Source organism: Vipera berus, assembly GCF_964194415.1.
Source record: "Vipera berus genome assembly, chromosome: 2".
Taxonomy (NCBI): Eukaryota; Metazoa; Chordata; class Lepidosauria; order Squamata; family Viperidae; genus Vipera; species Vipera berus.
The window spans coordinates 149,084,421-149,099,961 of NC_138203.1; the positions used below are offsets into that span (position 1 = coordinate 149,084,421).

At 37.4% G+C, this 15,541-nt stretch overlaps 1 protein-coding gene across 1 annotated transcript in view; it reads left to right on the forward strand.

Annotated features, from left to right (window-relative positions):
* Positions 1-15,541, forward strand: part of CA10 (carbonic anhydrase 10) — a gene marked incomplete at both ends in the record, with an annotated part of 395,435 nt that overhangs the window by 166,587 nt on the left and 213,307 nt on the right. The window contains one exon of the mRNA XM_081320644.1: positions 9,883-10,025. Within this exon, the coding sequence (XP_081176770.1) occupies positions 9,883-10,025 (143 nt within the window). The remainder of the gene's footprint in view (positions 1-9,882; positions 10,026-15,541) is intronic.

Sequence of the window (15,541 nt, forward strand, 5' to 3'; positions counted from 1 at the left end):
TACAACAGTTCATTTAATGACTGTTTGAAGTTACAACGGCACTGAAAAAAGTGACTTATGACCATTTTCGCACTCATAACCACTGCAACATCCCCGTGGCCATATGATTTACATCATAGGGATGCTTGACAACTGGTTCATATTTATGATGGTTGCAGTGCCCCGGGGGTCACTTTCTGACAAGCAAAGTCAAAAGCCAGTTTCATTTAATAATGGGGTTACTAATTTAACAACTTAATTTCACATAACAAATGTGGCAAGAAAAGTAGTAAAATGGGGCAAAACTCACTTAACCAATTTCACACTTAGCAACTGTGGTCTTAATTCGAGGACTTAGTTGAATGTAGTCATTTAAACTGGGTGAGAAGAGTCCATTGACTTTTGTGGGGGCAACGTTAAAAGTGATGAATGCTAGAAGTGGTCTGAAGAATGCAATGGAGCTGCCTCTTTCTGGAGGCTCCTCTTCCTGGCTGTTCATTGTGCACTTTTCCATATTTTCCCCAATGTATCGGGGAGATGTGACATGTGGGGAATACCTGCTGATTAAAGGCAGCTGTGTTGAGGTTTCCAAATATAGTTCTGGAGCTGGGTAAGCAGGAAAATTTCTTTTGAATATATGATATTGCACACTAGTCTCTCTAGGCTCTAAAGAACTTAGCTCTAAATGCATTCAGAGTTTGAAATGTGAGAAAGCTAGGAGAGAATTGATGCAAAGTCTGCTTGAGCTTATTCATGGTGTTGATTTTTATATTTGCCGCTTGAAAAGTCCACTGATATGATAAAAGCCAAATGAACTGTGTTTACACAGCAATTATTCCTGGCATACATTTCCTGGAAACTAATATAAAATCTCAGGCTAATTCACTGAAATTGGAAATTCAAACTACAGAAAGCAAAAAAAAAAAAGAGCTGTGTGTAGGTTATGAAAGTGTTGCATTCATTAATTTTATTTAATTCATCTAAAAGGAAATACTGATGATAATACCTTTAGATAAGCATGTGATCTCCGCAGCTTGTGTGTATCAAAGTTATATGTAGTATCACAAAGATTTTGAAAGATATAAACACAAGTAGTCCTTAATCTACAACCATACTTGAGCCCCAAATTCTGTTATAATTTGCAGAATAGGTATGAGCAGAGTTTCAGTAACATAGCTGGTGTATTTCAGCCTGATTGATTGATTGATTGATTGAACAGATTTATATAGCTGCCCAGCTCACACAAAGTGATTCTGTCAAATTATGTAGACTGCTCTCCACTCTTCCTGGATTTTATCATCCCTGTCCACTATGGCCATCCATCCCAGGGATTCAGAGGATTGAAATCAAAATAGCCAGAGGGCTCCAGGTTGGTGAATGCTTTTCAATTGCTTAAAAATTGTATCTTTGCAATAAAATGACTTTGTATTTTATTGAAACATATTAAATGGCAGTTCTCCGGTGTAGCAAGAGATGGTGGGTTTCATGCTGCAGACCAGATTTAGATAAGCCAAATAGTCCGTAAACCTGAACTGTTATTCATAACTTAATATATCTTGATCCTGAAAACCTCCAAGGAAGGATTCAATGAACTCCTAAATATTTCTATTGTTGAACAGCTCTCATGTTTTGAAAGATTTGTCTCTATCTAAATACTTAATCTACGACAACATTCTGTATATTGCTTTTGGGGCTGTTATCAGAAGAAAGAGTAAGCAAATATAATTTTAAAAGAGATAAACTTCACAATAGCATCCCTTAGAATCAGAGACAGAATATTGCAGGACTGGAGAGATTATACTGTAGATCTCATGTGTTCCCTGGAGGGGTTTTGAAGTGAGCTGGAAAGATCATTTCCACATTGCATTCTCCTCCACTTGATTCTGCCCTTCCCAACCCCACCCCTTGACATCCCAGGTCTGTTCAAAGCTACGTTGCCATAATACCTCTGTGTGCATGCATATGTGTGTATGTATAATTTGTATTGGTGAACTATAATAAGCAGAAGGAAAAGTAATAGAAAGATAATAATACGTTAGCTTTATTAATTTGCAGCCAAAGAGCAAAAGACATTTCAAAAACACCTAGCTCAATCCGTTGACATATTATTAAAACTCATTGCTATTATATCTGAGTCTCTCCACCATTTTGCTGTTGGTCTTCTTCTCTTTCCTTCCACCTTTCCCCACATTAGAACTTTCTCAAGAGACTTCGGTTTTTGCATAATGTGTCTGAAGTAGGATAATTGGAGCTGGATCATGATCATTTATGCACTGAGTGAGAAATCTGGGTTGATTTTGCTCAATGATCCATTTATTTTCTTGGCTGTCCATGGTATTCTCAACTCTTCTCCAATACTATATGTAGATATATACATCTTATTTTGGACATACATACATACATACATACATACATACATACATACATACATATCAGTATCAATATCAATAGCACTTAGATTTATATATTGCCTCATAGTGGTTTACAGCACTCTCTAAGTGGTTTACAACAGAGAGACAGACACAGACACAGACAACTCGGCACTGCACAAGCCCTCAGCGGTCTTGGAAAAGGTGCAAATGAGAGAGGGATACACACACACAGAGAGAGAGAGAAAGAGAGAGAGAGAACTTTTTAAATGACTGTTTGTTAAAAATAAAAGTGAATGTACCTTTTATCCATCCAGTACTTTAAACAGCTTACAATTGTTTTGCTTATTATACAGACTCCCAGGCATTTTTCCTTTTTTTCTTTTTCATGTTGCTCCTTTGTAACTACAATGTAAAATAGATTACATATCTCTCTTAACTCAGGCCATAAGGTTTGCTTTGATGATACCATGCTAGATTTGAGTACCTTTTTCTCATCATAGTTATTTTATGCTGGCTTTAATTTTCTAAAGGGACAAAAACGTAAGTATGCAAGGTGAATGTTAAAAGTCTGAAAGTATTTATGCAGGTTCTAATCTGTGATCAGGAGATATATTCTGAGTTATCTTTTCCCCCCCTCCAAACATGAAGTTGGCACATTGGTAAGATTGGAACTATATTAGCTGATTGGAACCAATGAAGGCTGGAATCCCAATACTTGGCAAGTCAGGCCATTGTTGTCCCTTCCTGTGTCTTTCATCTTAGAAGAACTACTATCCTTCTTATGAGTTGTCACAAAGTGTTTTTTAAAATGGCATCAGTTGCCAGAAAGCACTGTTTTAGTTTAGTTTTAATTTATTGCCACAGTGTGAGAGAAAGCAGTTGCAGCTTTCTAGAATGAGAAGTTCTCTTCTGTTGAATTGGTCCATTCTCAGCAGGAGCTCTGGAGGATTTCTGGCAGGGATTTCCACATCCTTCCTATCAAGAGAGGCAGGGATTGAGCCTGGGACTTCTTGCCATATCCCAAGTTAGGACTTTGCACCTTACCTCCACGGGTCGATGTGGACCATAGTTGTATTTCAGATCAATTGCAATAGAGAGGGAAGAAGAAGGAGACATAGTAATACATATGTGCATGGTTGCTAGGCATGAATCTGATAGCTGACAGTTACTGCTTTCTTTCTGAGAATGTACAGACTGTAGAACTTGAAGTAAAGATCTTCATGAGGGTTCTTTTTTTTAATCTTCTCTATAACCAGTTCTTTTCACTAGTAAAACAAAATGCTGAAAAGGCAATAACTGCATTTGTTAATGACTAGAAACGCTTTATGGACTTTTTGCTGAAAACAGGAAAAAATGAATTTGTGATTTATGGGTTTAATGATTGGAAAGGGTAGAATATGGAAAGAAGGCAGTTGTGATGTAACTTGAGGGATGGAGGATAAAATATAAATGCATTTATAATTGCTGTAAAGATCAAAAGCTATTCCTTTATATCTTTTTTTCTTTTTTATTTCTTTTCTAGGTACTTATCACTTTTGTTTTACTTTTCTTTCTTTTTCCTTAAATTTGTATTATTTTTACTTTGTAAAATATTTCTTTAATGAAAAATATTTTAGAAAAACAACAAGGCATGCCAAAACTCAAGGACAGGCAACCCATCATATATTTTGGGCTATATTTTTCAGCACCATAAGTAGCATGGTCAATGATCAGATCATCCCATTCCTTCTTTTTCCTTTCCCTTCAGTGTTCTAATGTTATTCAGTCTTTATAAACATACTTTGGATTGAAAAATTAATATGTGAAAATTTTGCATGGAAATATTTGTGGTCTTCTTCTACTAGTACTCATGTAGTCCTCTTAACCCTGTAACCTAGCTTGAAAGTATACCTGTAAGTTGTGCTGGTCATTAAGTAGGTCATCATATACTTTTATAGTGGTTATTAAGCAAATACACAGTTGTTAAGTAAATCCATTATCTTCAATGGGTGTTTTTTTCTGGAAAATAGAAGTAAACATTGTTTTCCACAAAAAAAACCTAAATTACAGTCACACAATTATAGGATGCTGCAAATGGCTCTAATTTTGGATCAGTTGCTGAGTGCCCAAATGTGATTATATGATCGTGGGGTGGACCAGCCATCAGAACTTTGAATGTTGGTCATAAATACTTTCTGGTGGGGGGGGGAGGGAAAATCTATTGTAATTTTGAATGGTCGCTGAGTTACTGGTTATAAGTTGAGGATTACCTGTATCTATTTTGAAGTGTTCTTAAGGTGAGCAGAAAGTATTCTTAATTTACTTGGGGTAGGGAAAATAAAAGTTGGCTGTTTAAGTTCTCTTTTTTGTTCTGTTAGTCAATATGTTTCAGTCCCTGTAATGCACTTTGAACCAATTTATTTTATTAATGACACTTATCATTTAATTGACTTTCAAAGCCCACTCTTTATTGCTACTTGTGTTTGTGCTAAATCCAAATTGGATGCATGCTGTTTTAGCTGTCTCAAAAAAAAAATCATTAATTCCTCAGATTGCGGTAATGACAAAAGACAACAAAATAGATTTGGGGATAACTTTGTTTACTCACCATTTGGAACATTGTGAAAAGTGAATGGAAAAAAATATGTGAGTGCGGGTATTTTTTTTTAAAAAACAAGCAGGCAGAAAGTCTTCTAGCAGTCTTCCAAATGCAGTAAAGGAATAACAAAAAGTACACCATGTATTAAAAATATACTAGTATATATTCAAATCCCTGTTTGTTTTGAACCATCACTAGATGATCTGAGATGAGTCCATCTCAGTTTAAGGAGATTCTGGAAAACAAGGTTTAGCAATGGCTTCAGGATAGAGAATGTGGCTTCTTTTATGCCAAAGTTACTCTGCAGGTAAGAAAGACATTTGGACATAATTGAACCAGTAAGCCCTCTGAGCCAAAGCATTTTGGGTCACATTGTCCAACCAAGTCTTCAAAGTCTCTATTTTTCAAAACATCAAAAGTCTCCCTGCCCTGCTCTGATTGATCTAGGACAGGAGTCTTCAAACTTGGCCCTTTTGTGACTTGTGGACTTCAACTCCCAGAATTCCTCAGCCAGCATGCCTGGCTGAGGAATTCTGGGAGTTGAAGTCCACAAGTCACAAAAGGGCCAGGTTTGAAGACCCCTGATCTAGGAGAATCCTGATTATGGAACTCAGACTTGGGAATTACAACTAGCCTTTCCTCTGCCATATTTTAAATGACAACTGAAGCCATGCGTATTCACCCCATACTCTTACTGAGTTACAGCTGTTATAAGAGCTACCTCTTTTTAGAATGCTTTTGAAATGAACTTTGCTTTAAGGGTTATATTCTAGTTGTTTAGTTTTTATTAAAGATTGCATTGCATTGTCTGGGAGGACGTGTAAAATGAGAATAAATAATGTAGATCATTGTCCTCATTAGGATTGTGGGAAGAAATGCAAGCAATACTTAGTAGGTTGGGCTACTTTCATCTACACAATAATCTTACCACAGAATATAGCTGTTAGCACTGGATTTCACATGCTAGTGGATGCATAACCTAATTTTTACTTGCTTTATTATCTAAGAGTACTTTGTTTAACCTCACAAGAATATTGAAGGTTGGCTGTGTGTATAGTGAATATAAACGTTGATCACTACATTGAGGTCTTGATCCCATCAGGAAAAGCCCTCACCTTCCGTTATTCATGATACAATAGTCATCCCATTTCTAATGAAATGTGTGTACTTTCTCTACTTTCCCTAATGAGAAAATAGTGCAACAGAAGAAAAAAAAACGTTTTCAAATCCACAACATAAAGCCTCTGTTATAACATGGATTAATTTTTCCTCTTATTAACAGGTAATCTAATTCCTTGGAGGCCTTTCTCCCCCTGCTAAATTCAATTTAACCCTTCTCATATAAAATCAATTGTAATCAACCTGCCCTCCACCCCACAAGTAGGAACTTAGTGTCTTGTCCAAGGAGCTTTAAAATACTTTGGAGATGGTCCAGTGCATTATCGATCATTTAACTTTTTTTACTCTGCTCTGATTAGTTAATTGGCGTTTTCCGGAACCCTCATGGTCTGCGAAAAGATAAATATGCCAATTTTAGTTTTGTAAATCATGCTTTGGACTGGAAAAAAGGAAAGGAGATTGGAAGCATTCTGACTTACTTTAGCGTGCATTGTGTAAAGCCTTATGAAACAAAAAAAGGCCATTGTTTCTTGTAGAGCGTTGTGCTAACCCTGGATTATATGCCAAAGTTGGGGGGGGGGAATCAATGCAAGGCATCCTTGAATACAATCTGTTTGTTAATCTGTCTGACAACTTTTTGAACTGATAAAATAGCAGCCACAACAAAGAAGCAAGTATTCTCTCCGCTGAGTGTTGGCATAACCCTAAATGACTTCTCCCTACCCCACTGTATATGAACAAAGGGTTCTTAAGGCAGAGAAGTTGTTTCCTGGCGGTCCCGTTGAGTTACTCTTGAAAAGAATGATGTCTACTATTGGTGTACCTAGGCAAGAAACATACACACAGAGAGAGAAACAAAAAAATAGCTTAGCTTATGCACATCTCTTTTGAAAGGTTCCTGGACTTTTCTTCATTTCTTTGTTTTTTAACCTGTTGTTTCAGTTCGCTATTTTAAAAAGTGCTTCAAAAATAAGAGTTTCCAGTACTTTCCTTGCCGGGTTAAATCAATTGGCATGCGATTAAGGGAGCATGTGGTATAAGTAGTCCTCGACTTAAGACCACAATTGAGCCCAAAAAATTCTTTTGCCAAGCAAGATGGCTGTCAAGTGAGTTTGCCCCATTTTATGATCTTTCTTGCTACGGTTGTTAAGTGAATCACTGCAGTTGCTAAGTTAGTAACATGGTTCTTAAGTGAATCCGGCTACCCCATGGACTCTGCTTGTCAGAAGGTCGCAAAAGGGGATCACATAACCCTGGGACACTGCAACCGTTGTAAATGTGAGTCGGTTGCCAGGCTGTCTGAATTTTAATCGTGGGACCAAGTGGATGTTGAGACAGTTGTAAGTGTGAAAAATGGTCATAACTGACTTTTTTCAGTGTCCTTGTAAAATTGAATGTTCACTAAAGCGATGGTTGTAAGTCTAGGGCAGGGGTAGGCAACCTTGGCTCTTTTATGACTCGTGGACTTCAACTCCCAGAATTCCTGAGCCAGCCATGCTGAGGAGAAAGGGAATGGTTTCCAAGCTGGCTCAGGAATTCTGGGAGTTGAAGTCCACGAGTCATAAAAGAGCCAAGGTTGCCTACCCCTGGTCTAGGGCTACAGTACCTCTAATTCAAAGCATGAAAGTACTCTATAGGCCAGGGGTCCCCAACCCCCGGGGGGGCAACTACTGGGCCATGGCCTATTTGGAACCATGCCTCACTTGTATACCACCCTACCGCTCACGCGATTGGGGCTGCACCTGCGCATGCATGCCAGCCCGCCACTTAAGCAGCTTGGTTCCCCTCTCCCCGCTTCCCAAGCCGGGCTACAAAGGTTGAGGACTGCTGGTATAGGCAACTCATTCACAACTAATACAGCTGATTGTCTAAAAGTCCAATTGCTTCTGGTCGTTAATTCCATATATCTTAAGACTTGGCTATATATTGTAGCTGTTATGTGGCATTATATGGGCAGCACTGCTGGTTTGGCCTTTGTATTTGGAAATTCTGAAAATTTTAACCTAAAAAAATGTTTTGTTGTTGTTATCAGCCATTTCTACACAGTTGATTTATAGCATCTTATTGAGCAATCCAAACATCACTGTGGCACTATATTAATAATGAAGACTTGCTTTCTAGATGGTTGGCTCCATAAGATGCTATAAATGAGCAACTTGGAAATGGCTAATACCTGTTGTGAAGATATGTTTGGTTTTTTATGGGCACTTCCTATTCTTTCCCTCTTGCTTGTTCTCTCAGCATGGTAAGTTAGAATGCCAATCAAGGACTGGCTATGTCTTGTTAAAACAACTCTTACAATTTATACCTTTGTCACATCTTGAATCTAAGTGAATTTGCCTTCAACCATGTGAAAATGATTAAGCAAATATCAGCGAATATTACGCATTTGAAAAATATAACAGTACACATAACTGCTGATCTTTCATTCTGAAGAGAAAATGTCAAGAATACAACACAGTGCTGGCAATACTAATATTTGGGGCAGGGGCTTTTTCTTTTGAGCAAAACTAGTAATCCACTTAACTTTTAGGCAGTCCGCTGATTTACATGCCACCTGATCCCTACGATTAGCAGTGCACCTCTGAACCTCATCTTGTCTACCTTCTTAGGAACTAAAAATGTCTATGTTTATTTATGTACGCCCAACTCAGGGAGCAGAACCTGCCCTTCTCAGGGAAGCTCCTAACATCATTAGAAGATAAGCAGTAAAATTAGGAAGCTATTTAAATCTCTTTGATCTGAAAGTGGAGTTATTGAACCTGAGTTATGGCAATAATATCTCTGCCTTTGGAGGAACTTTAGTGCCTTCAAATAGTTCTGGAATGACACAATTATATGGTCATTCCCCATACTCATTGTCTTACCGCTCAGCTTCCCCTGAGATCATGATCTCTCTTAAGTCAAAAACTGATGGTTTTAGGCCTGATGACATGTCCACCTTTGTCATAGTTCTGCTGCTTCACCAAGCATGGTGATAATTACTATGCTCACCGGCTGCTTCTGTCATTCGGGGGGGGGGGGGCAGGGGAGAGGGAAGGCTCAGCAAGTTAGCACAAGTGAAAGGAAGTGAAGTGGAAATTAATTTTCTGAGCATGATTGGTGTTAGAACTAGCCCTGAGCAAATGAATTGGTTTGTGGGAAATGGATCTCATAGAGCTCAGTCATATTAAAGTATCAGGAAAAGACTGCTGCTTGCCCCTGCTTTTCAAAAGGCTCCTATTAGAGCTATTGTCAAGTGACAACATTGCTGGCTAGTTTGACAGAATGTGTTCTTTGTGGCTATCTTGAAAACATTTGCTAAAGTAATTCTGTCTCTTGTGAATATTGAACGTAAGGCCTGTTTTGTCATCATATATGCCTGTCCAAAGACAGAACTATACATATCAACAAAGAGCACAACGAGTGAAGTCAGCTATTGTAGAGCTGATGTACAAGGTTCTTATTTTCAAAGAAGACTAGAATCACCAGAGTACAGAGCACGGAAGTACAGAACTTCTGGGCATCTGTCTTGGTGTGAACTGAGAGATACATGTTTCTGTCTCTTTTTATACCATTGAGCTTGCTAAGAGCCATGTTGCATAGGAAGTACTTAGCTCTGCTCGGCAAGGGAATCTCAGTCCGATATCTGGATCATCAACATAGGCGATAAGGACCTCTTTCTGGTGCTTCAGAATGGGATCTCCTTGTTTCTGCTATTTTCTTTGTCCCAGAAATAAACTGCACCTCTTTTGGCAACAAGGGTTACTAATTCAAGTGGAGTACAATAGCAATACTCTTTTTCTTAATTTTCATCCCCCAAATGAATTTATTCCTTTCTTTTCTGTATTATAGTTCCTTCCTTTTGGGGTTTGGTGAATTCAGCTTGGAATCTTTGCTCCGTTGGAAAACGGCAATCACCGGTCAATATAGAAACCAGCCATATGATCTTTGACCCCTTCCTTACCCCACTTCGGATAAACACAGGGGGTAGAAAGGTAAGGCTGTGGTTGTACTTTTAACTGTCAAAATAACAGATACATTTTAAAACTTTCTTTTTTCTTTCTTTCTTTCTTTCTTTCTTTCTTTCTTTCTTTCTTTCTTTCTTTCTTTCTTTCTTTCTTTCTTTCTTTCTTTCTTTCTTTCTTCCTTCCTTCCTTCCTTCTCTTTCTTTCTTTCTTTTTTGATATTCATTTCATATTTGTGCTGTCCTTCAATTGAAAATTTGTGTGTGTGTGTGTAATTGTTATTAATGATTTTAAAAAGGAAGATTAAAAGGAATACAAACTAATATTTAGATATAACCTTCTGTCAGTATTTAAATGGTGCTTCAGTTATCAAAATCAATATTGTCTGTAACAAAAACATCATTCTAGACAAGACATTCGTTTTCATCACAGAAATTCTCTCCTGAACGACAGTTTTAAATTGTTTCATTTCAAAATATATACCTTTACTTCATTCCATATCTTAACATAGTTATTTTGAAATAACATATAGTTTCCCTTTGTATCTCTCCAGAATTCCTATTTTCCAAAACCTTGTACAGCAAAGCCCAGTTTTATGATTTTCAAAGACCTTCTCTGCATCTAAGAAAATTAATGTGGCTTTGTTTTTCATTAAATTGCTCTGAATATTCCAAAATGTCCATACATTTCTAACATTGTGCTTTAACGTTCCTTTAAATAAAAATTCACATTGATTCTCATTAATAAATTCTTGCAAAATTATTTCCAGTCAATCAACTAGAATCATTATAAACAAGGTGTATCTATTTAATAATGATGTTGGCCTACAGTTTCATGTTAAAGTCAAATCGTGACCTTTTTTCGGTATTAATGCAATATTGGCCAAGTTTCCAACTCTCTAGCATCTTTCTTCCTAGTGGGACAGAGTTCATCCTCTTTTGTAAAGGTTGTAAAAGTTCATGCTCAAAACATTTATAATAAAAAATATGATAATCCATCTGGTCCAGGTATCCTTTGTAGTTTAATCCTAGCCTCATTGTTACAGATTCATTCATAATCTGTCTCTGTTCTTCTGTAATCCTCACTATAATCCTCACTATTCATCTATTTTCCCTGGAGATATGTCACTTCCTTTGTACAAATTGGAATAATATTTTAGTATATAGGCAGTCCTTGACTTACAACCATTCATTTAATCACCATTCAAAATTACAACAGCAGTAAAAAAAAAAGAGAGAAACTTATGGCTATTTTTCACACTGACAACTGTTGCAGTTATCCCCATGGTCACATGATCAAAATTCAGGAGCTTGGCAACTGGAATGTATCCGTGACAGTTGCAGCTTCCTGGGGTTTTGTGTTCACCATTTGTAACCTTCCCACTCATCTTCTAACAAGTCAATGGGGGAAGCCAGGTTTGCTTAACAATTGCATGATTCACTTAATAACCCATTGATTCGTTTAACAGTTGTGGCAAAAAAGATTGTCAAATGCAGAAATGTTGAGCTCAATTGTGTTTGGAAGTCGAGAACTAACTAGAGTTAAACAAGAAGATAAAAGCTAACAGAAACTAGCAGAAATTAAGGGCGGGGGGAGAAATCAGAAGAAAAGGAAAAGTGAAAACAGGAAAAAAAGTTCAAAAATAGAAAAGAAAGAAAGAAAATATGAAGAAGTGGCTTCCAATATTCTTCACAGCAGTTGATAAATATGAACATGTTTTAATCTCTTTCTCTAAAGTTACATTATATTATCTTCTTTCTGTAATATATTCTATCTCATTATCAAACCTGTAAGTCACAAGTTCATTTCCATTTTTACAATAAATGTAGATAATGTCTTTTCTGTAATGAAAGAAGTTAATTTATCTATTTCAGCAAAATCTTCCAATTTCACCTACCATTCTTCCATAGTGAGTGGTATTGGATCTTTCCAACTCTGTGCATAAAGTAATTTTACTGAAATAATCTTGCATGGATTTTTCATAACTGTTAGAAATTGAATAATATTGATGAAATGCTTTTTGTAGATTGCATTGTCCATTAATACTATATATCCCTCTTATAATTTCTATATCATTTTCTGTTCCATTTCGTTTTTAATTTAGATGATAGCTACTTCCTTGACTTATTTGTAAAGTCATTTTTTTCCTTTACATAATACATTTTTATTTTCATTTCTTATTAACTTAGATAATTGTTAAAAAAAAGCTTAATTGAGAAATAATTCTCTAGAAATTTAATTCTTATTTTCTCTATCTCATTTACAATTGCTGGTGTTTCTCTTGACTGTTATTTTTAAGTTCACTATTAGGTTATATAGAACAAACTTTAATAAAGGCCTTACTTATATCTCAAATCATTTCTAAATCAGTAAAAGGTAAACGGTAAAGGAGTCCCTGGGAATTTTACTCTGCTAGTGCTTGCCAAGTATACGGGACGGTGCTCATCTCGATTTCAAGGTTATTGAGCCAGCCCTGTCCAAAGACATTTCTGCGGTCATGTGGCCAGTTGCTACCCTCCCACTAAAATGGTACCTATTTATCTACTTACGTTTGCATGCTTTTGGACTAGGTTGGCAGGAGTTGGGGAGTGGATGGGAGCTCACCCCATCGCATGGTGCACAGGTCTGGAACCTGGGCTGTTGGCTTTCCAATTGACAGCCCAGCATTTTAACCGCTGAGCTACCGCGCCACCCCTTTTAAATCAGTACTTTTACCTAAATCATTTTTAAAAAGTTCTTTTAATTTCTGTTTAGAATTCTCCTGTATTATTTCTTTCTGTAGCAATATTTTCTTTAGTCTCCGTCTAAAAGAATCAGATTTTCTTTTTCTAAACCAAAACACAGGATAATGACGCCAAAAAAGTGTTCGGTATTATCTCTACTTAAGAAATCTTAGTAGTTAAGTTATTTGAAATATAAATCATGTCTATCATAGAACAAGATACACAGCAAATTCCACTTGAAAATGATATGAATGAAGCCTTAGATAAGGAACCTGCCATTAGATGCAAAGAAAAATATATAAATTCTTAAAAATTAACCATTTTAATTCTTTAAAATTAAGAACAGAAATTAAAAAATAACTAGAGAATAATGGGAATAATTTTATTTTTTGATTTACAAATGAGACTGTTTAAAGTATGGAAGAAAATTGTAATAAGGATCAATACTAGTGGAATGGATCACTGACTCATCTGTATTTTTATTTTTATTTTTAAAGGGAAAATAAATTTGACTGGTTATGATCCTGGTTAAAGTGGAATGTGTTACTCTGTGTGGTTCTTTTTGGATTTATGATATTTTGCCTGGAGAAATGTGACATGTTAGATTTTCTTATTTGCTGTTTAACGTTTTTGCTTTACAACAATTTTTTCTATTCTAATTGTTGAGTATCTAAATCAGGGGTGTCAAACTCAATTTCACTGAGGGCCGCATCAGCATTGCAGTTGCCCTCAGGGGGCCAGGTGGGTATGGCCAGGGTGGGCGTGGCCTACTGGGTGGGCATGGCTAGAGTGCATATGGCCTACTGGGTGGGCGTGGCCAGCTCTACATTGTTCGCATCAAGGGCAGGAGTGGGACAGATCTGAGGGTCTCTGGCAGAAGGAGGGTCTCTGGGCCAGGGCCAAGACAGAGGGGGCCATTCCCTCACTGTTTCCAGGATGGCTTCGCGGGCCACATGAAACCACTTCGCGGGCCGGATCCAGCCCCCGGGCCTTGTGTTTGACATGTCTGATCTAAATACTTAGTATCTTATTGTGTGATTTTGTTTCTTTCAAAGGAGAAACTACCAGTTTTAGTCGTTTTATGTTAAATTGTTAGGATTATTTTATGTTTATGACTAGTTTTAAGCTGAGATGTGAAATATTTATTTGAATGGAATATGTTCCTATTAACAGGGACGCGGTGGCTCAGTGGGTTAGGACGCTGAGCTTGTCGATCAGAAGGTCGGCAGTTTGGCGGGTCGAATCCCGACTGCCGCGTAACAGAGTGAGTGCCTGTTACTCGTCCCAGCTTCTGCCAACCTAGCAGTTCAAAAGCACGTAAAAATGCAAGTAGAAAAATAGGGACCACTCCGGTGGGAAGGTAACAGCGTTCTGTGCGCCTTTGGCGTCCAGTCATGCCGGCCACATGACCACGGAGACGTCCTCGGACAAGCGCTGGCTCTTCGGCTTTGAAACGGAGATGAGCACCGGCCCCTAGAGTCGGAAACGACTAGCACGCATGTGCGGGGGAACCTTTACCTTTTTTTTATGTTCCTATTTGGGATAGTTATTTATGAAATAGTTGGTGTTTGGGATGGATTGAGTATTAGAATTTGTCTTTTTTTTTAAGAGAAAAGGACTCTGTCTCTTGTTAAATCTTAAGTTTGGTTTGTTTCTAGAATGGGACCTTTTATGCTTTTTAAATGGGATTTTGCCTATGGCTGAAAGTTAAGATCAGAAAAGTTGTCAATGTAAATGAAGCTGGGGGAATACACCAATCAGTTCCCTTGACTTCTACATTAATATAGTAAAGGCAATAGCATTTGCTGGCCTCAATTGTGTTATAGAAGAGGGATCTGCAATGAAGGCAGCATAGTTATGCTTTTTTGTTGTAATCATTCACCCAAAGGCTGGAGGTTTGTAGATTAAAGTGATTGTCTGCTTTTGCCCTGTAATTTCAGGCCCCATAATGACCCATACCAAACAACTGCAAGCTGACTATTAGCAATTCAGTTTTTCTCCTTCCATTTCCTATCCTGGGATTTCCCATGTTCAGAAAAGGAGAAGCAAACCAAAGTACTGAAGTCTAGTATTGACGCGGCTTTCTGATTGCTCTCCATCCATCCGCCTTTAGGAACTCGCTGAAATGAAACTGAAAAGTATGGAGTGAGTAGGATTTCTTATCTTAATTTAATTGGCATTTAGAGTTCAGGGATTTTTGTCTCCTGAATTAATAAGAGACATAAAGGAAATTAAGAGGGAGGTGCAATTTAAAAAGAATAGAGCAGAGGACACCTCAGTATGATATGGAAGGTGTTTCAGACCTCACACATAGTTAACATTCCTCTGCTATTTTTTTAAAGCAGCTCAGCTAATCCCAGTTTGTGGCAGCCACAGATTCAGTCTGAAGTAGCTTGAACTCAAGTTGAATCTTGATTTAGCTCAAGATTCAAGTGAATCCAATGAATATTTCTAATTCCAAACCACCTGTATACCAAAGGTAATATGAACAGGTACATACTGGAGATGGAAATGTTTCCCAGAAAGCCCCTGATACAAAGTAGGCCGCTTTCAGCCTGATGATTCAAAAGTTATACATGACTGATCTGGCTGAATCTCCCTCAAGACGTCCTACAAACACGCCGTTGACTATTGTTTAGGCTTGATCACTTCATTTTGTTGTGATTTTCAGATGCCATTGAGGCTCCATCCAAATTAAGTAGCAGAGATGAAGTCTTGCAAAATAAAGGGAGAAATGCAAAATAAAATGTTCTGGTTTTAGGATCCAGAAAGAGACAGTATCTTCAGAACCCACCTTGCATGAAAATGAATATGAAGGGGGGA